The following is a 22,353-nucleotide window of genomic DNA, read 5'->3' as shown; positions in this document are numbered from 1 at the left end:
CCCCGCGCGCGCCCGCCCCGCCGCCATGGAGATGCTGCTGCCGCCCGTGTGAGTGCGCCGCGCGGGCCGGGCACCGGGGGCGGCCGCGGGAGCCGCGTCCCGCGCTGCGGGGGCGGCCGCGCTCGTCCCGCCGCCACCGCCGCCTGGCTCGGGTGTCGCCCGGCTGGGCTTCGTTGCGGCGGTTATTGCGGTTACTGCTCTGGGGGTGGTGGCGCCGTGGTGATTTGGGGCGCATCGCGGCTATCGCGCCCGCCCGGCGCTGCCGCCCCCGGCGCTGCCGCCCCCGGCGCTGCTTTCCTTGGCCGTTGCGGGGGCTCCGCTTGGCCCCTTGGCGCCTGGCCGGGGGAAGCGGCTGCGAGGCCGGCCCGGGCGCATGGAGCGGGCGCCGGGGCCGTCGTCGGTGCCGCGCTCGGCGGGGCTCGGGGCGGCGCTGAGCGGCCCGCGGGCTCCTCGCGCCTCCCGCGGGGCGCCCGTGGCCTCGTGTCCCGGCGCCGCCCCGGCCGCGGCCCCCGGCGCCGCGAGCCCGCGGGAGGCGYGCTGCACGGCAAGACACCTCTGTTCCACTGTTAAATATGTGTCTCTTGCTTGCTTGGCGATTCCTGCTGCGTTACCCCAAAAGGTTGCTACCAGCTTTGGGCTCGTGGAAAATAAAGCCAACGGGTTGGCAGCTTGTTGCAGTGCACAGGGTGGAGAATCCCAGGTTAAAGTGTTAATTAGCCCTGGGTTTTTCTCTAAAGCTTCTTCAGAGATGCCTACGGAAGAAAGGTGAGGTGGGGCAGGGGAGAGAGGGACTGGACCTCACTGCCTCAGATGTTTTGGCTGTTTCTGCCTTGGAGTTAGGGAATACCGTTACCTAGTATAGGTGAAAACAGCGCTGATAGCAAGTGTTTTCTGAGGACAGCGGTAATGTTACTTTCACCATGGCTGCAGACAAGAAACTTACTTGCAGGGCTTGGAATTTAGGTAGTCCTAGAAAATGCACAACTGTCTCTTCTACAGAGCTGAAGTGTTTTGTTGTTGTTTCTTTTTGTGAAGAGATCATTAGAATGAGCTCCACACTGCAGAGTTCTCCTCCTCCTGTCTTGAATTTTTATTAATATTTTCATGGAGAGTAAGACGAATCCGAACTGGTCGTTGTTTTGTCTGTCGCGTTTGGAAACGTGGAGCGGGTCAGTGAGGCCCCCCAGCTGTTGTCCTGCTGCCTGGAGCTTCGTGCGGAAGGACGGGACAGCTGCAGTTGTCCTGGGGTCGGGTGGCAGGAATGGGCGATCCAGGTCCCGCTGGAAGGGCTGGGAACTGCCTCTTCCTCGCGCCGAGCCGCCGCTTGGAGACTCATGCAATGGATATTCCGTGGGAATGTGTGCTGACAMCAGGATAAAAGCCTAAGGACTTCAGCTTTACTGGATTTCAGAATTTCTTGGGGACATTCTAAGATGTCATCTCCATGTTGCTGTTTATGGAATTTATTGTTGGCTTGAAATGCCTCTACTGACCTCGTTAGTATTGAGGACCTACTTGGTGCTAACTAGGGAATTTGCCAACGTTCTCCCCCGCCTCCCCATACACTGTTAGTATGGAAACTGAGTTTGCCTGAAGTAAGGAATAAGTTGAAGTGCGTGTGTTTTGCGTTTCCCCCCGCCCTGGGATAACGGGGTAAAACAGAGCCACAGATCAGGGAGCAGACGGAAGTGCTAACCTTATTCTCTTTTCTTTGCAGATGCACCAAACTTTGCCATCAGAAGCCATTGGATCTGAAAGATGATAACACTGAAAAGCACTGTCCTGTTACAGTGAATCCATGGCACATGAAGAAAGCTTTCAAAGTGATGAATGAACTAAGAAGGTATTGCACGCATCTTCCCACAGTCCGTAATAAGTTTCAATTGCATGTATTAAGCTATAAAAAAATGGAATATGCAAATACAGAGTTAGAGCTGATAAAGTGAAGTATACAATGTTATCTGAGTGATAGCCATGTAGTGTAATGGGCACGCTATATGTTTGCCCCTCAAAAGTTAGTCAGAGCTGGCTCTATGGGACTTGAGCAACTCTTGGTGGGTGTTGTTAAGGAATTACAGCTTTTGATCCTATGTTGCATAGAGCTGATCCTGGATAGATTAAAAGCTACCTCTTAATTGAGCCTGAGACTCTTAATATGTCTGTCATTGATTTTTCGCAGCAGACTGACAAAATGTTAACATTTTCCGATCTGGTGACAGAGTTCGCACTCTAACAAATGTAAAGCAACCCACAGTAGGGTTTCTTTTCTTACCTGTCTTTTGCATGTCCCCCAGGAGAAATTAATTAACTCCCAAAGGATTACAAATCATATGCTGAAAATCACCTTTTGAGCTAAAGTTTTGTAAGACCTTGAGTGAAACCATCATCAGTTTCCGCAGAACGGGGAGACTGGTGCTGTTCTTAGCACCCATATTGATTTATTTTGTACAGATGGGTAGGTGAGATGGTGCTGAAAGCTGTGACAGCTGGTAATTAGAGCTCACAACTGAGCTCTGGTAATTAGGGCTCACAACTATCACTGACAGCACTTCAGCTTCATAGCTAAGAGCAACAATGGAGAAATTAAATAATAAAAAAATCTCCGGCATGGATAATACCTGAGGGTGCTAAAAGTCCTGTAGCCTGTTGTTATTTYTCGTACGAGTTTAAAAATTGGAGAGGCTTCATTTGATAAATAGCAACAGCTACTGATATTAAAAGATCTCCGCTTCTTTAATCTTCTCTTGATCTTTATGGTAAACCCTTAATAGCATGTTAGGTACTCTGATCARCTCAATGTATTTATCTTGCTGCGAYAATTTCTGTTGCACTGGAAGACTGGAGAAGATCAGGTTCTCTGATTGAAAATGCTTTAAAACTAGCTCAAGGATTCCCATAGTCTGAGGATAATGAGGCAAAAGCAGAAAGTTGTTTTTTTCCCGCAGTATGTAACAGCTTAGTTASCTGATGCTGGAAGAAGAAAAAGACTTTTTGCTTTACTTTTCAAGGACCCCAGTAACCAGGTTCACTGTCTCAAGGAGCATGGCAGAGCATTCCTAGCCATGACGGGTGAGGAAGAGTTTAGATAAAGAGAACCATCTTTCCTTAGAAGACTCTTCTTTATTATAAACTGTAAAGATGGTTTTCTTTATCCAAACTCTTAGTATCTTTGATTATGGCAGTTTCAGAAGTACTGAACCTTGCTTAGATTCTTTTCTACAGCAAGTAGAACAGACTGGATTTTCCAGYAGAGTGCGTTGTTGAAGGCTGTGGATTATTTTAAGAGTATATTCTAGTTTCCATGGTTACTTAAATTCAGAGTACTGTAGAAGCGATTTGAGGAATTTTCTTACACTTATAAATAGTCCAAGTTTGAGCACCAGCAATGCCAGGTAAACTTTAAGCAAGGTCTTGCTTAGGGCAGCTGGCACATCCATGTTGAGTGCTGAACGTTGATCTTATTTGAGCACAGCTTCTCTTGAAATGTAAAGTGTTAATTAGGTAAGATTAAAACGTTAATATTTACATTTATTTAAATTTGAAATAATAAACTTAAATATTTTAAATCAATTTCAGACTTCATTACTGAAAATGAAGACCTAAATTTAATTTCAGGTTTTACTGACTGTATTGTTAAAGGGGTTTCCATCTCAGTTCCTTCTGTTAATGCAGTACAAGTAGGTATTTGCCACAGCTATACTCTCTGGAAAGTGTACAAATAATGAAGAAATCTTCTTCTGGTCACTCTAAAATCTATTATTTTTCCAGAGTGCTTAAGTCCAAGGGTATATGTTAAATTTTTGGCTGCTGTCAAGTTACCTGGTTTTATTAACTCATAATTTTCTTTGCTTTGAATTTTAACAAATGTGAGTAATTTTGTTATTGGTAATTTGTGCCATTTCCTTAACATCACCTCAGCATTGAGGCAGAGAGCCATTAGCATATCTAATTAATTTATGACTTGATATGAAGAAACAGGACTTGAGTACTTTTCTCTGTTCTTCGTTATAACTTTTGTCACAGTGGGATTTGACCTCACATGTATTTGCTAAAATTCTTATTCTTCTAAATAAGACTTTACTTTTTTTTTCTTTTTTTCCTATACTCCAATAGATAAAAATTTGCAGATAAACAAATGACTATTTTTGCTCGCCTCCCATCTCTCAAGGGGGTGGTCTGCTATGGCTCTTTGCCTTCAGCCAGTCTACACAAGTGAATTGTTAAAAATTGCAGCAGAATGTGAGCTTTTGCAAAGCCAAGTAGTTTGCCAACATGAAATAAATGTGCCAAATTGCTGTAGAAGCCCCAAGATGCTTGCACCAGAGTATATGATTCAGCCTGAGCTTATCAGCCCCGCAGGCCATATTCACCTAGGGCAGCTCGAGCCTCTGCAACCTCTGGGCTCTCCCCCAAATAAGCAACTGTGTCTGTATTGTGCAATGTAGTTAATGAGCTCGAGTTTTGCATTCATGTAGTCTTAGTGCTTGGGGCTTTGCTGTTAGCTTTGCTATCTCTGTGCAAGCACATAGAAAACATTTTATGTTGCTGTTGTCAGGATAAGTGTACACATCTCTGGAAAAGCTGGGTGTGTGGCTGATGACCACTTGTTTGTGGCTTTCTGTGTCAACTTTAAATTTAAGGACTGATTTTCTCAAGCTTCTCTAAATTCCGTGTTTCACATGGGCCTGGTCATTACACAAATTATACATTTTTTTGATAATAACCATGTTGCAACCTCAGCTATCTACTGTAAGTACTAGGAACTAAAAGTGGAAGAAACAACCAGGCGAGGCAGCTAAGGCAAGGCCAGCAGTGTGCCCCTCAGCTAGTGAGAAGGGGGGTCCCTGGTTTGACCTAGGGCTCTAGCTCCTCTATCAAAGCACCCTTTTTCTCTCCTCCTCCTCCTCCTYGTTGCTCTTGCTCTGAGTTTTGTCAGTTTTATGTTACTTTTGTAAAGACACGTCCAGAACGGAGAGGAAATAAAAGATGACTGTTCAGGTCCTGGAAACTGCAACCTTTTTTTTGGTTCTTTTTTGAGGGAAAGAAGAAAGAAGTCCAATTATAAAGACTAACGGTTGTGATGGATTTGATGGAAGGTGCATATCCAGTAGCTGTAAAGTGCATTGGAAATGTCTGTGTTAGGAATGGTTAAAAAGGAGATTTCTTTACTGCAACAGAATAGGGAGGAAATATCACATATTACAGTTACAAAAGACAGGCATGCAAGTGAATATGAATCTAATGAAGATAAAAATGAGATGAAATGTGGAGTTAACTAAAAATTCTAAAGTAATTTGAGTAAAAAAAACTCTGCTGTTGTGTGTATGAACTGTGTATGAAACATACTTGGAAAAAAAAATGTACCTTAAATATAATCTAGTAATAATTTTAAACACTTAAGTAGGCGTGAGATTCTGGTATTGTACCACAGACTTCAGGTATGATCTCTGATTTTTTGCAATCTGGCAAGTCTTGTTTCAGACTTCCAATGAAAAGGTTTATAAATCAGACTGATAGAAATTTGTGTTATTCAATGCAGAAAGCCTTCTCTCTATGCAAGAAACCACAATTCAAAGCACAATTTAATTATTTGCTTTGAGGAAGCCCTATGTACCCAAGCACCATCTGTAACCCTACTGAGTAAGAGTCATGTGGTTTTGTAACACATTTAAAATGTTGCTTCATCAACGTTGTCTCCCACCTCCTTTTGAGGGTACAAGAAGAGAAATCCTGTGATGCTGTGTGTTTTTCTACTGTAGTCTGCATATGTAAAACCACTTTCTCTGGTGTTTCTGAATAGTCAGAACTTGCTGTGTGATGTGACGATAGTAGCAGAAGACATGGAAATTGCAGCGCACAGAGTTGTGCTAGCCGCCTGCAGCCCCTACTTCCATGCCATGTTTACAGGTACCAAATRTTTCCATACTTTCTTCTAACCCAGTCCAACTGTGTAAAGCTYGAAATTAATTTTATTATGCTTTTAAGGATTTTATTTAATCTGTAAATAAGATAATGGGGGCTTGTGTGTGTGTGTGGTGGGGTATGAATTTGTTCTCAGCTTAAGGACATGCTGGCATCTCAATCTTAGCGAATATGATGCATGCTTTCAAAAAGTCTCTTTTATATAGACAAATGTACACGTTAAGCCAGGAACAGTAGAATTGTTATACCCCTTTATGGCTACAATTATCTCACTTGTACAAAAATAATTTTGATTCGAATTTTGAAGGAAATCACATCCTGTAACCGCTATTCTTTTGGCTGCTACATTCTCGGGTCCTGACTCTTTTGGGCTGCCTGTAGAGGTGGGGGAAGCTTTGTGGGCTTTGGCAGCATGTGGCTGGGTGCCCCCTCAGCCTTCCTGGGGTATTTCTCCGTGGCAGGCGGAGGAGGCAGCCCTGCCACAGCGTGTCCGTGTGGGCCTGGGGCTGCTGCCACTCGCTCCGCACTGCCCGAGTTGCTGCCCTGCCGCTGCAGCGGGAAAGCCCGAGGGCTTGCAAGGCTAAAGCAGGTCTGGGCTCACAGCGCTTCCCAGTTGGATTCCTCTGCCGTGGGTTTGATTCTCTGGCTATAAATCACGTTGCAATCTTCTTGTACTACTCAATGCATGTTATAATTAATCTTGGAAGTGTTATTTATTCCTTCTCAAATCTTGTGCCAGTTTGGTCCTTAATGGTGTAACTGTCTGAAGCAGAAAGAATCCCCCTCAGCATGTTGCTTGTGGCCACTAGCTCGGCTTCCATCACAAGTGTGACTCTGGCCGTGCCAGTGGGCAAGCAAAATGGAGTTTTATTAACAAAAGTGCTTGTTTGCAACTTGTTTGCAARGTTGATACAGTTTGAAATACTCTAGTATCCTGGGGAAGAAGCTTATTGTTAGCAATCACTACATTGTAACTGAGTAGATAGATAAGCTAGCATGTTCTTAATTTGCTTAATACATATCATATATAATATGGATATTTTGACACAGAGCTAAACAACGAGTCAATGTTAGCAGAAACAAATGCTTTATGTTGTGTGTGTAGAACTGCATGAGCTCCCTTGAGCAGCCATCTCTTTAGCAGGTCTTGGTGTTTACACCCGTGCTGGAGACAAACACTGAGAAAGTGAAGCTCTCTCTTGGTTTTTACTGCTTTGTGTTGAGTTAAAGCAAAAACACCTGTTGCCAGTGTCTATCTTTTGCCTTATTAATAGAGAAGCACAAGCCTTTTAAGCAGTATTGTTGACTTTCACTTTGGACATGGTCTTTCTCRGAGTTTAATTCTATGTTACACACCCTGTGACAGGGAATGCTGGTTACAGCATTCCTGCTTCCTGGCTTTCCCACAGAAATTGTTGGCCCTCTGGGTGTGCCAATGCAACTGTGTGTGGCCACTCTCCAAATGACATTGCTGAAATCCTTGTTTTCTCACTTCACTGCCTCTTAGAAAAGTTTGCTCATCTTATGCTTTAAAATGCGAGTTTTSAGGAATACCCTGTGGTGCAGGGATGGGAATGCTCACCTGATGAAAGGCYGGGAACCTTTCAACCCATTTATGAGAATGTTTGTGTGGTTGCAGAGAACCAAGTCCTTGGGGGTTTCAGTAGACTGCCAGGCTGGCTTTGAGATTTATCAACAGGTTTTAGACTATCATTATATATAGTTTTTGGCAAGGACCACCTCTGGTTTTGGTGTATTCAGCAGTTCTTCACAGAGCTGATTCCAAAGTTCAAATCGGCAAATTTGTTCCATTAACMAGCTATAGCCAAAAGGAAAGTGTCTTTTCCCGTCTAAAATTAAACGACGACTGAAAACACATTCGAAAAAACTTGCACTTCTGTGCTACAGGAATACTTGTTCTTGACTTGAAATTAGAAGCTTATTTTTAGACACATTCGCATGTTCCTTCCATCTTTCTCTGAGTCATTAGGTGCTGCCTCCTGTGCAGGACAGGGAATGGCATTGGCTGTGATCMAACCCTTCGCCTAAGGGTTTGTCTTTTTCCACTCATTATAATGGTAGGAGTAGCCACACTGTGCGTTTTTCTTTCTAGGTACTTAGTTTAGCAAGTTAATAATGATTATGTTTTAAGAAACAAGAGAGGGGGAAAAAAGGATAAGAATGTAGGGCTGCATATATCAGAAGGAATAATTCTTCATTCTGTGTGCAGTGCAGTTCTTCAGAAATGTTGTGAATGCACTTAAAAGACTGGAGAAAGGAAGACAAAACCTTAGTGAAGGGGAACTTGAGGGGCCACACAACCTGACTTGGGACATGAGTGACCTGAGTTTAGTTTTGTGTGTCACAGCCGTTACTCATTTCTTCACTTCTGTAAAATTCTTCCTCCTGTTAAATTATATAAAATAAAACAAAGCTGAGTGGTGTACTTTGCTACATCCCTGGTGTGAGGAACCACATTAGTAGGTCAGGTCACCTTTTAGTAACTTCAGACGGACGGAGTGCCCTGCCACTTCTGCTTGAGGTGTTGGACCAGCTCAGTGCTTTCCTTCCTTTGCCACCACAAACTCTGTGGGAACGTTTTGTTGCAGCTTTCCAATTGTGAAGCAAGTTCTTCGTGCTCTAGACGGAGGATGGCTAGGAAATGAACCTCTGGTTTTCAACGTATGATCTTCCAAACCAGCTTTGGATCACAGGTGGACTGGCCTGGAATTGTAATAAGACTGYGTGCCCTTTTAGCATTAAAAGGAGAAGCAGATCTGCTCTTTTGTAAACCCAGGACTTTGTGGTTCAACAGAGAAGGTGCCTATCCACGGCTCCAGAAGCCTTGACACAAAATCTGAGAACAAAACGAATGTGCCTGCAGAATATCAAACTCGGCTCTCCCACACACGCGTTTTCCCCAAGGACCACCTCCACAGAAGCTTGCATAATAAATAACTTGCAGCTTGCAGGCGCTGAAGATCAATAGGTTTAATCTGTCAAGCTGGAAGGAGAGGCTTGAAATAGATGGCCCTTCAAAGCATACGCTGCAGCCATCTTTCAGAGGTGCAGGGAGATGTTTCCCTGGAGCAGGTGAGAAGAGAAAGCTCTGCAGGGGCTGGGCTGTAGTGTTTACATGCGGCCCCTCAGCGCTTTCCAGAAAGCCAGCAAGCAGTAAGTAGTTGTGTGTTGCTGTAGAGGGTCTCCTGCACTCCTTTCCACTTAAAAGGCTGGTTTTTAAAATGCCATTGAGCATTCAGTTTGAGAAGGGTGTGAATAACAATAGTGAATTTCTCATTAGCTGCATGCACTAAGGAAAATGTGTTTGATTGTCAGTCCTAGAGCCTACAGTTACGATTGTGAACAATGAAACTGTGTATGAAATTCTCAGAATACCAGCAGTGATAGCCATCTTACTGGTCACTCTCCAGCCTGGCTGCTTTTAGTCTGGTGTGGTCTGAATTTGCTACCGCATCAATGCCGTTTACTCAAGGTGCCATGTATCCAGTATACAGGAGGCCAGGAGATAGCCCATGTATCCAGTATATAAACATAACAATGTTATGCATCAATATTGATCTACTCCTAAGCCAAAGGTTATATATCTACCAATGTGACCAGGGTAGTTTGTATTTCACTTCCCAATGTATAATCAATGGAAAAAAGCATTAAATATCTGAGATGACCAGATGTTTCCTTAGTAGACATGGAGAAGGTTGTGGTCATTACTTAGTATAGTTTTAGGCAGTTATTTCAGATATAAACAAAATGTTGCATTTTGAGAATGAACATGTTTTAGAAGACAGAAGCTATTTTGCAGGCCTTTCTGTGAAGATTAATTCTGGAATATGGCCAGTATTGCAGCCTCCACCAAGTTAAGATCCGTCAAGTTTTCCCTTGCTTACCATTTTTTCGGTAACTGGAACTGTAACAGCAATGCACATGCAAAGGGACTAGTAAGTCGGCAAGAGGGTAGATTTTTGATCGAGGTAGATTTTTCTGTTTGTTTCTTTGTTTTGTAAAATCTCTACAGCCTCCACTTGATATGTTCCTTCCATTAAGGAGTTAATGCAAGAAGTACTTCAGTGGTTTGCAATGTATGTTTGGATTTGGAGGGTGTTACTTAGATCTAATAAACATATTTACAGATATTACACACTGGAGAAAATAGGTCACCTGCATTAATAGTGTTAGCAATATACATTAGTGTAACATTCAGATGATGCTAACTCCTACAGGGAGGAAGGATAGAAGGAAATAGAGTTCTTACAGTGCTTTTATTATTACAAGTGATCATGCACCCAAAAAATCTGCTGCAGGCGAGAGTAGTTACTATTAGATTCTTTCTAAATTGTGCTCTATTTTTACCTGACTTACTTGACTTTACGCTGTATTTTTAGGTGAGATGAGTGAAAGCCGAGCGAAGAGAGTTCGAATAAAGGAAGTTGATGGCTGGACACTGAGGATGCTTATTGATTATATTTACACTGCTGAAATTCAAGTTACAGAAGAAAATGTACAGGTAAGACTGAGGATGCTTCCTACAGCAAGAGGGATGTAACGCTGAGTAACCTTTAGTTTGCTGGTGTGTTTTGACTCAGGCACGGGAAATCTCATCTGCAAACTGCAATTTTTTTCAGACCCTATGCCTACAAAGCAGGTAGTCATACTGTTTAAATTCTGGACCGCAGTCAGGGGCTATTGAGGTAAATAAAAAGTGTCATTTGACTTGAATGACCCTYATGAACAATCATTATTTAATAAGATAGAATAGATGGTCTACTCTACAAAAAATTGTGTAGTAGACACTTCTATACCACTTCTTCCCTGAAATTTCAGTGCAGCGTACTAGTTGCTGACAAAGCAGATTTATCTTGAAATGTGAACCATGTCCTCCACTGTCAGTGTTTTATTTGATATTTTTTTCCTGCTAATTTTAAAAATAATTATTAGTAGCCGACTGTTCAAGAATTTTTAGATGGTTCTGATCTCTTATAATTCAGTTTAATTGCTTGATCTTATGCCCTTGTTTCTGCTATTGCTCAACACTAGATTATTAGCAGTCATTTTGCTGCTTTTGCTGAGGACAACTTGTTACTATGCATGGCACTGATAACTTSTATTGCATCCTGAAGTTAATCACTTTTATTAAGCACTAGCCTGAAGTTAATCACATTTGATTGGCTGCTGAATCAGGGATTGTTGTCCTAGCAGTGTTTGATTGAAGACCTTGGAATTAGATTTCATGGTACCTATTCAAAGAAGAAAAAAGCACCCTCCTGCTGAACTGCTGTGTTCTAGGTCATGCCACATTGCCTTCTAGTTCTGTAGGGTTCTGTATTTCCTGCGTTACCTACTTCTTAAGGTACTTTTTACTACTGGTCAGATGACAGGTGTGAATAGTGAAGAACCTGAATGAAATTGTGTTGTGCTTTTGCCAATCTAGCTGCTGCCAAATCTCAGCTTCACTGAAGAAGGCCTCTTGCAAAATCCAAAGGTGTCAGAGATTCCTTCTGGGTAGGGAGCAATCTAGTATGTTTTGGCTGCAGCTTCTATCTAGSAGGTTGCATTTGGACAATGGTGACTCTCTTTTATGCTCATGGGGAAGAAAAATCAGTCTCCTATTTCTTCCTCATAGAGACTCACTAAAGGCTAGAAAGCTCCAAGTATTAAACTCCTAAATCTGGTGCAGATTTTCATTTTCATAGCTCCATATTACCTGTCTGTTTGAAGATATATCTAGTGATGTTAGGGTTAGCAAATATAAATAATGTAACTTCATGAGTGATATTACAGGTTTGTAACTTCATGGGTACTAGAAAGACAGTTGAGCTTTTAAGTGGATTTTCATTTCTTGCAGTAATAATTGTGGTTTAATGTTGATACTGAATATACTTATAATAAATGTAAAGCTAATCTTCCATTGTCACCTTCATCCTCCTTACACTAAATATGTACAATTTATATTAAGGTGGAGCTGAACAGTGAGTAGGACCAAATGAACTGATACAAGTCCTATTCTGGAAGTTTAATAGCAAGGGTCAGCATAGACTGTCAGACCTGAACTGTCTTCTGTCCATAAACAYATTGTGAAGTCTTAAGACTTACTCAAGCTTTCAATTTCCTATCTGTATAGCAGGACTAAGTATATCTGGAAGGGATCATGAAATGTCCTTATGAATAGGAACCCTTGTAGGAATACAAAACCATGAATACCTAAGATGCAATAGTACAGTCTCTGTAACTTTTAAATATTTGGGCTGCAGTGATTAATTGGAGCCGCAGCTTGTAGGTGTCTTTTACTCGGTATTCTTTATGATATTTCAAGCACATCATTCCATCTCTTCAGATTATTCATAGTAAGCAGCTCTATTGAATTAAATTTTATGTATGTTATCATGTTTCAAAAGGGCGCAAACCCTTTTGAGCCTTTCACATTTAGGTAATGCAAAACTCCTAACATRTTTTGGCACTAATGTAGCTACCCTGTGTATTTATAAAAATGATAGCCACAGTGTAGCCAAGGGCACAAGCTGGTGAGGTAAATAACCTCAACAGGTTATTTACCTGTTGAGCAACAATACCTTCCTCGAGTATGACATTAATGTCTTCCTCGATATAGACATGATGAGGCAGAGATTGTTTCCTTCAAGTGCCTTGTGAAGTTCTAGGCAAGGATCCTTCCTTTTGTTTCCCATTGTTGAGCCCTYGTGTGTTGGGGCAAGAAGGAGGGGAAAAAGTCCAGTATAGCTAACTAGTGAGAGCAAAAAAAAGTAAAAGATGGTGTTAATCTAGTGCATGAGCTATAAACAGCGGTGGCCTGTGACGCTGGCTGTCGTCACGGTGTTAATTAAACCCAAATTAAAATATTTGTCCTTTCATTTTAGTTCAATATCAGTAGCGCTTTTATTTTTCTTTCCAACATAGGATATCTGGTATATGAAAATCATGTATGTAGGTTCTTGGTTTCCTTCTAGCATTTTTTCTTTATTTTGAATGAATTATCATTCATCTCTAATGGCACTCACTTTGCATAATGCTATACTGGTATTTCTATCGCATTTACATATTATGTCACATTTTTCTATGTGCTCCACTCACTATATTCCTTTCCTTCAGAAAGGAAATTAAATGTCAGACTTAATGCAATGTCACATTTTCCTGTTTTAAGAAGGGAGTATCAATGTTAATGTTTTCAAAGGGAAAACTGACTTTGTGGCACATGAGGTTTGCCTTGATTCCCGTGCAGATATTAGCTGCTCTCCGTGCACAGCGCGGGGGCATTAGTTGCTGTGGGAAGCTCACGCGTGAATCTCTCCCCCATAGGGCGTTTTTCAGTGTGCATTTAGTCACCTTTACAGCTCGGGAGGAGAGCGGGAGCTGGAGGGGAACCGCCGGGCTCGTTCAGGAGCTCGTTCAGTGTTCTGGTTTATAGCAGGGCTCTACCTGTTGTCCACGCAGTGCTGTGGGCGAGTGCGTTGAGGTGGGGAAATGCACATCTGGGGTGGACATGGCCATTTCCCTGCTGCCTAGGGAAAGCCTTACATGTAGCTTCCGTTTGGACCTGTTGACAAACGTGCTGTCTTGCTTTGGAATAGGAAGAGTGCACAAGGGACAACAGAGAAGAGGGTCACAAATAATGCTGTTTGAGAGCTCTGTGCTGATGTGTTCTGTCCTGACGTGACCTGTCCTTTAAAGAATTTGTTAGTTAAAGCGGATGCAAAATCCTGACTAGGATCTTTTTCAGAACGTATGTTTTTGGTGTTCGTGTTTTGGAAATAATTCAGTGTCAATGCTTACACAGTAATGAACGTATTGTAAACATAGGGATGCATATTGCACGTGTACATATTTCCCTTAGAACCCTTATGGCTTCTGTACCTCTTGCCACTGGAAGCACAACAGCGGTGCTTCTGCTGCTGTGTGAGCAGGAGCTTTCCATCACAGGACATGGTTGCAGGGGTTGACAGCAGCTACCCCAAGCTGCTCMCAAAACAAGGAGTCCAAAGAAGCCGCATATTTTCTCATGGAATTTTAAGGAAAGGGGTGAGGTCTCTGCCGAGTTGATCTTGGCTAAATGTTTCTCTGGAGCATGCATCAGCTTACAGGATGTTGGGTAAGAGGGATTTCTATGTTTGTGTCTGTGAGCCATTAGGAAAAGAGCAGTGACCCTGTTGCAGATAAGAACATGCAGTCAGATGTTTGTTTTTAGCCAGCAAAGGATCCATTTCTACAATCAGGACAAGTAAGTTGGTGTGTTTCCCTTTATACAGAGGGCTGTGTTATTTTGCAGCCGCTRCATCAGGAAGAAGTCTGAAAGGGCTTTGGATCCACATACTGATTCTTACAACTTATGTCTCTTTCTATGTTGTTATTGGTAAGCCGTCCTTGTTATAAGTCTTAGATATTGGAAGGCTGTTAGCACAACCTTTTATTGCTTTTCTTTAAACATTCTCCTTTGGGCACAATATTTTTTCAAATTTTATTGTTCTTGTTGCCCTTCAGGACTCTTCATGTCTAATGCACATTTACATTTCTAGCGTACAGAACGCAGAGCGCGGCACGTGGCCCATCTGAGGCCGGACTAACGCAGGCTGGAGGGAAGGCCAAGTCCAGGGCAGGGTTCTCCAGCTCGGATCTCCTTTCTGGTTACATCCCATTGACGTCAGCAGCGGCAGGGGAGGAGAACGTGGAGCCATCGTGCAGGGGAGCTCAGTGGGAAAAGGATTCATGGAAATGGAGCCACAAGAAGTCAGAGTCTGAATCATAGTATTTTTGACTAAATTTAATAGGCAAGAGATCAATTTCACACCGGGAACTGATCTGTTATGAAAAGGTGCCATTTTGCGAGTCAGTTTTCAGGGGGCAGATGTGTTTTAAAATAGATTTAAATTAAAAAAAAAAGTAGCAAAATTAGTTATTTTTTGGTTAACTCATAACCTTGCATTCAAGAAATGCTCAGTTATCATTTGGCAAGAACAGAAAAGAACAACCCATTGAATATTGTGAAAGATTCTCTCTARCCTTCTGCAAGCTCCATAGGAAGAAATTGTGTGCAAGGCCATTTAAAAACATTTGAGAAATATGGACAATATTTTTCAAGGATAATATTATATAGAATACAGATATGAGTAATTCATATTTGTTTCTGTTGAGGAAGACAAAAAATAGAAAGAGCAGGAGGGGTAGGACTAGATRATCTCTAGAGGTCCCTTTCAACCTCAACCATTCTGTGATTTTAKTTGCWGTAGACCATAATAGAAGTTGGTGCTATTGGAGCAAAGTTCATATAAATATAATATCCTGCAAAGAACAGCCATGCGAAAAGTAGTCTGAATTAAAAGAGAAAAAATAAATTCTGTGCAGTATGTAACATAAATTCTAATTTGGTCATCTTATTGCTAGGATAAATTTGGGGCAAAATACTCAGAATAGGTTCTGAATAAATATCACATTTAGAAGTGGTCGCCTTGTGATGCATCCCCTCCACTTTTATGTGGGTGGGACATGTGAAATGATCTCTTTTTAGGRGCTAACTGTTTCTTCTGAAACTTGTATTTCATGAGTATCTGATAAGGTAATAGCTGCTTTTTCGTTGTTGTTATTTCCCAGTTCCCCTCCACCCTCCCTCTGTCTCATGATTGTTTCCAATTCCCTCCTTCGCTGCCCTTTTCACTAGGACTCGCTGATTTATTGAAGTTTAACCTCAAAGGGATCCAGGATTGTGATGGAATTACCTATTTAAGAAATTACTGTATATCAGTAGAACAGTAGTAGCTGTTTGTGTGCTTTTAGCTTGCAGAAGTATAAAATGCCTTAGCGCAAGCCAATTTAGGACTCACATCAGTTTACTTGGTATTTGCCAGTGATCAAATTACTGTAGCTTAAAATTCTCATGGGTTTCAGAGCAGTGATGTCTTTATATCTGAGCTCAGAGACAAAATACACCTAGGACTATTTTCCATGTTTACCAAGCTTTATCCTCAGAAGAAATATCTTATGTTCATAAGCTGGTGATTAAACTAGAAATTGTATATGAGTTAGCAGCATTATGATGTGTAGARACCATAAAATACATGCTGCATTTTCAACTACATTTGGTTTAGATACCCAACTTAGAATTCATTTTTAAGAGTTTCCCACAAGTTTTAACMTTTGAACGCTGCATAGCATCTGTTTTCCAGTATTGAATCCAAGGAGGTCCCTCACCTCCCAAAAGGATTTTTTTTTTCAGTTTCTTTATAAACACTGGATTTTTTTCTTTTTAACCAGGCTCTATATTTCCCTTTAAAATCCAAAAACTGTCTTTTTCAAGCATGTGATTGGGAATCATAAGGAGAAAGGGAGTTATTTTTAAGTATTTGAGCCGCGAAGTGCACTCTGTGTCCTGAAAGTAAGCATGCTGCTGTGTAAGTGGGTAGAAGCAAGAAAAGAAATATTTATTCAACTGAACTGACTGTTGTGAAGCTTTAGCTGAATCTTTTATTTAAAACAGAACCTCCTTTATGATAATATCATGTACATATATAATGGCTTTGAGTCAAAGTAACAATGAAATTGGTTCCGCAGGAACACGGCTATTCAGAGAGCCTATGAAAGAAACGGAGAGAAAAATCGCTGCACTTGGTTCAGGAATCCGAAAAAGGCAGAAAGAGAATGAGTTTTAGCTGGGTGTGTTTACAGCTGTGTGCTTCTGTCTGTCTTTCAAGGAGTTTGTGGTAATGAGGGAAAGAGGAACAGCTGGAAGTGAAGGTGTGTCTTGGAGAGCAGCGGCAGGAGGCGGTAGGTTGGATTTCAGCAGTTCTGGGGGTGTGGGTTGTAACTAAACTTGCACCGAGGGAGCGACAAGAGGGTTAATGTGGCTCCATGACCCCCCAGCCGTGCTCTGCACTGAAATGCAATGCGCCCTGAGCAGGCTGCATCCTGMGTTAAGGCATCTCTAGTTTCCAAGTACAGTCGTATCCAATAAGCAGTGCAGTTTGGCGATGGAAACGTGGTGGTGCTAGCAATGTTTGTGGCTGGGAAAAGTCAAAACTTTCTAGMAGATTTAAATAACTTAAGGAAAACAGGTAAGTGCTGTGAAAGCCTCTCTTCCATAAGTTTTCAGGCAGACTTTTGCTAAATGCCTTTCGATCACTTTCGTTTGCCTCTGCTCGCTGTCTGCAGTTGCCCAGTGGAGCATTTTAAAATGAATTTTTCAGCAAATACCTATAGTTCCCATTGAACCTTTCACTATATTATTTATTCGTTGATTATGAGTTGTGGGTTGCTGGATGTTTGTTTTAAGTTGGTGCTTTTTTGTTTTGGGATCGGGCATTTGAGGTTTATGGGGGGCTGCTCTGGACCCACARGACTTTTCTTAGGAGGTTTTTGCTAAACTTTAGGAGGTTCTTTTTTTTTTTTGTAAAATGGCTCTCATTTTGTATGTGGCGTACCTTAAAGTTCATCAGTATTGTTGATGGCAATCTAAGCATCTTTTGAGCTGAAATCTGTGAATTTGTGCTTCCTGTGACTTAGCATTAACTTGCCAAAGACTCTCAGATAAGTGTATTGGTACAGCATGTAGTTTTTTTAGACAAACTGTTAGGCCAAATGTTCATCGAAACTGTACAGATATCTGTCAAGCTGTTGAWATAATTAGGTTTTTTTTTCTGAATTTATATCTAATGTCCAAATCGTCTGAAAACTGAATATTTGGGAAAGGTTTAGTCAAAGCAGTTGACAGAATTGTTCAAAAATGGGTTTTTCCATATGAAGTTAAATAACACAAAATGTTATCATCTGTATAATTTCTCCTTGATATTTAAACAAAAGTGACCTGTGCCCTGTGTTCTTAGATGGGCAGTGCTGTTTGCTGTGTATCAGCATCGCTTTGCAGAATGCCACAACTGCTTGTCCTACCTGCTGCTGTAGCCAGTGACATCTTAGACATAACAAGTCATCTCCCATGATCTCCTTAAATTATTTTTGAGGGAAATATAGAGAAGAACTTGAACTGAAGTGTAAAGAAATGAGTGTTAAACCAGMAAATCAGAGGTTTCTTTTCTTACTTCTGAGAGTTCTCTTGGGTAGAAGATGATTTTTCAGATACAAATGGGGTTCAGTACGTCAGGTCTCATCATGAAGAGATGCCTAGACAGACTAAATGATATCGTTTGCCTTAATTTTTAGATGAAATATAATTGTCGAAAATGTACGATCAATGGAACTGTAACTACTGCTTTCGTTATGGGACTGTGCACTTGTAATCGGGGCAAAAACTCAGGAATGCCCATACAAAACTCMTGTGTCTTAGGAGCACTGAAGCATTTGAAGACTGCAAGGTATTTCCATGACTGAGAAGCTTTTCAGCTTTACTGCGTGTTCTCCTCACTRCAGTTTCTGGGTTAGGTTCTCATGTCAACATTTTTGGAAGAGAGGAAGGAGAAAGGTTGAAAGTAGCATATGTTAAGGTTTTAAGGGCAGAYGATATCTTAGCTCTGACGTTTTCAGCTTCATAAGTGATAGTGTTCCTCAGTCTTCCTTTAACAATCCTGTGTGTGTGACAATTCACGTGAAATATCTGGAAGTGCCCACTTGGTTCTGAGAGACCAGTAAGGTACTAACTATTGAGCCCTGAGGTCTCAGGTTAGGATTCTGCTCAGTTCTGAAGGAATTGGAATGTCTGTTGCAGTCTTTTTGGTTCCCTGTTCCATGGGCTCTGCCAGTGGATATATTTAGTACAAGAGGAAATGTCCACAAACTGAAGCACCAAAATTTCCACAGGAACTTAAGGTTAAATTTCCTAACAGTGAGGGTGGCAGAGCCCTGAAACAGGCTGCCCAGAGAGGCTGTGGAGTCTCCTTGTCTGGAGATCCTCAAAAGCCCCTTCATGGCTGATAGGTCTCGGGCAGCTGCATTGAGGCTCGACAGCATTTTTGCTTGCAGCCTTCTATGTAACAGCTCTTGTGTATCAAAAGCTATTGGTGGTTGGTGAATTTATTTCCCTGAGACAAATATTCTTAAAGCTTTAGGAGTAGAGGGAGATCTTTATTATATATCTTGACAGAGCTGGAAAAATAAACAAGCTTTTTATCTTTCTGTCCATCTCCTGGTACTGTGTTCCAGAAGCTCTTGCAGTTTCTGAGGGCATCCAGAGTTGTTTACATTTATTGCTTTAAAATTATTTGGCTCATCCAATGACTTCACGATTAAAAAAAGCATGAAGATCAAAAAAACAATGAATCCTAATGTGTGCTGAGAACACTCTTTATATGGTAATACAAACTTTTTTAGGTCTCTACCAGCACAGTTCTTATAATATTTGGGGGTTGCTGACACTGCGGAGAGATAATTAAATCCAAACTGGCATGGTTTTCATTACAGACCCTGTTTGCAGAAACATTTTCGAGTCTCACTGAGCACAAATTTAATATTGGACTAAAGAGCCTTATGTTGTGCCTCTTTAAATGGCTTGACTGTGTGTTGAAGGAGTACCAATGGAATACCATTGTGTTTTGCCAGTATACGTATTTTATRTATTATGCCTGTAGTAACCATCTGGTTACCTCTTCTGACCCAGTTTTTGGTGTTGGCGACAACAGTTTTGGGGATTTTTAATAACATGAGGGCACAGTTTATATGGAGGAAATACAGTAGTGCATTTCTAAAATGTATGCGTGTTGTAGGACATGTCAGGCAGCAGTAAATGATCTAATTTTCTAGGGGAAAAAAATCTACTCTGCTTTTTTCTTTAGCTTATACATGATTGCCTGTCAGGAGAATGTAGGAGGGAAGGGGGGGGAAAAAAAGAGGGTGCTCATTCTATAGGTGTGTTTTATTGCCAGTATAAGCTTCATTAAGATGTGCTTTAAATGAGTAAGACTTGCGTAAAAAGCAGTAATCCCCAGAGCCCACTGACTAAAATATGGAGCAAACATCTTTGTGGGAAAACGTAGTGTTTTGTTCTCTSTGTCAGTTTTGAGATATGCATTGAGTAGTAGGTATTTTTGACTATATAGAGTTTTCCTTTAGCCTGTCTTTAGTGGGTTTAGCTATTACTTATGTGCAGGATAGAAACTTCATTTTTTRATGCACCTGCTAGTTAATTATGTGCTCTGCAGGCTGGATGTGGTCTGCATCATCACTGCCCTTTCTGTGCTTGTTTTTTCAAAGAGTAGAAAAATGAGGTGTTTAATTTGGGTAAATGCCCTGGTTAAAAATATATTCCAAAGCCTCATTCTTGGCGGAGATGTGTATCCATATCTATATATCTTTTTTGGATGGTCTGGTGAAAACTTATCCTCTTCTGATTTTGCCTATTTGATGATACTGGGTAGAAGGAAATCACGTTAGTGTGTACTTGACACAAGGAAGGTGTTAGGGCTTGTTGAATGCACTGGGTCCATCCAGTAACTGACCCTGGTTCCTTGGCCACCCTGTTGCTGACACCTGGGCACGCAAGTCCCTGAGACCCTCGGCTCCTGGAAGAGGCACCTCTGGAGCAGACACTGTGGGTCTTTGCACTAGCTGAGCTGAGACGCTCAGGCCGTCCAGGAGCTGACCCRAGATCTAGCTCTGCCCCGTTGTCTCCCATGCAAACACACAAATGGGTCTCGGGCATCTTCTGACTCCATGGAAGTTGGCTTGGGCTTCCAGTTCTCTGCCTATGGTCCTCCTGCAAACATCCTGTAATAAGCTTTGCACAACCCCCAGTCATCTTTCCTGCATCTCAATACATCCCATACCCTTGTGGGCAGTAGCCTGCCTTGATCTTCAGGTGGATTGGAGAGTCTTTCTGATGACCCATCTTGATGAGTGTTTTCCCAGCTCTGTGGAGCTGATGGCTCCCGGTGAGAGTCCCGGCAGTAGCTGGGCAGGGTGCCCCAATTCTCTGACAGGATTATTTGGGTTCCCCCAATTGCTGTAGTGCCTCTGGGCTCCTTTGCATGTTTAGAGATGAGGTTTTTATCACAGCTTGAAAGAGAGCTGTTGTCTCAATTCTGTCTTGTACTGGGCTGTTCTCCTAAGGGGTCTTTTGGATGTTATCTGATCTCCTTGGAATCACCACCTTCCTTTGCAGACTGGCACCAGACCTATACTAGCACCTGGACAGGAAGGTATTGGCCTTGCAAGAGCAAGGAGAAATCTAGGTGGAAGTTTGAGGGAGAGACTTTCCAGTTTTGTGAAGAGAAATGTGGAAGCAGGAGACGACTAAGGACATGCAGAGGAGATAGAAGATGCTAAAGAGTAAATGGATAAAAAGAAAAAGATGGGATGAGTGAATTAACATCATCTTGGAGCTGTAGGATGGTTATTTGGGGTAATCCTGGACTACCAAATGCCTTGTGGAAGGCAGGTGGAGAGTCTGGACTTCCTAATGATAAGAAGAGACAATGAGCTCTTATAGTTGAAATTATGGGACTTCATCTCAGAGTTGGTTCCTTCAGAAGATGTTTTTAGGGGGGAAAAAAAGCTTCCTTTCATAACAATAAGTTTCTCCTTATTTGGAAGAGAGATTTCTGTGCAAAACAAGGTGAGGAGAYTTATGGCTTGAATATATCAGAGTGGTCTAAGCTAAGCAACTGGTGAGTTCAAGTTATGAATCAGAAAATGATGGAGGAGGTGACGAGGTGAGAAGGAAGTGGGATTAAGGAATGAATCAGAAACTCCTGGAGGAGGTGATGGGGAGAGCAGGAAGTAGGGTTAAGACGAGTGTATTACAGAAAAGAAACTGAGCTGTAATCCTGTATTTGAGAAGCATGTGATTCTGCTTGCTGTGGGAGGCAAATGGGAAGTCACTGAGGGATTTAAACAGGCATGTTTAATTTAAATGATAAAAAGAATAAAACACTTTTACTCAGAGCTACAGCTCTAAATATAACAGCTGTTCATTTCCTGCATATTCTTTCTTTAATGAGTGATTTAGAAAGAAGCATGTAGGCTTCCAGAGCCATGCACATGCAAGGTGCTAGAAACTAATTAAGGCAGAAAGCCCCAGTTATGCCAGTGTGTGGTACAAGGTGCATCCGCCTACAGATCAAGGATAAGATTAGAGAAAGGGTCAAAAGATGTAGCACATCAGGGAAATTAATCCGAGTATCAGGTCACTAAGGCAGAAAGGATTTTCTCCATCCTTTTCTTTCCATCCCTCCTGCTCTCCTCCTCCTTACCCTCATATAWATGCACATACATCCTTGGTATATATCCTATATATATATATATTTATCTCATATGTATTTATCCTTCAAAACTCCCAAGTGAAGAAACTTTTGAACTGAGGTGACTGAGCTTCTGTAAGAATGTGTTTTGTAACTGGTTGTTCCTGACGTTCTCAGCTCACGTTTTAGTCGATTGTACTGCAATGCTGCYGGTTTTCCTGAGTATTAGAGAGACTACAAGGAGTTTTCAGGTTGGCATCAGGTAACATAAGGGATTTGTACTGTGTATGTT

The 22,353-nt window shown here is 41.8% G+C and overlaps 1 protein-coding gene across 2 annotated transcripts in view; it reads left to right on the top strand.

The window, feature by feature from the left end:
- Positions 1 to 20: 20 nt before the first annotated feature.
- The window catches only part of KLHL2 (kelch like family member 2), a 48,240-nt gene continuing 25,907 nt past the window's right edge, over positions 21 to 22,353 (top strand). Inside the window, exons 1-4 of one of the 2 annotated variants that reach the window (XM_026041704.1) lie at positions 21 to 48; positions 1,718 to 1,843; positions 5,801 to 5,907; positions 10,323 to 10,444. In XM_026041704.1, coding sequence (XP_025897489.1) covers positions 26 to 48; positions 1,718 to 1,843; positions 5,801 to 5,907; positions 10,323 to 10,444 — 378 coding nt within the window. In that variant the 5' untranslated portion in view covers positions 21 to 25. Of the gene's footprint in view, positions 49 to 746; positions 766 to 1,717; positions 1,844 to 5,800; positions 5,908 to 10,322; positions 10,445 to 22,353 lie in introns of those variants that run through there. The other variant, XM_026041705.1, reaches the window with a different exon arrangement.

Source organism: Nothoprocta perdicaria, unplaced genomic scaffold (assembly GCF_003342845.1).
Source record: "Nothoprocta perdicaria isolate Ctin4 unplaced genomic scaffold, notPer1 scaffold_29, whole genome shotgun sequence".
NCBI lineage: Eukaryota > Metazoa > Chordata > Aves > Tinamiformes > Tinamidae > Nothoprocta > Nothoprocta perdicaria.
This window is presented reverse-complemented; position numbering and strand designations above follow the sequence as displayed.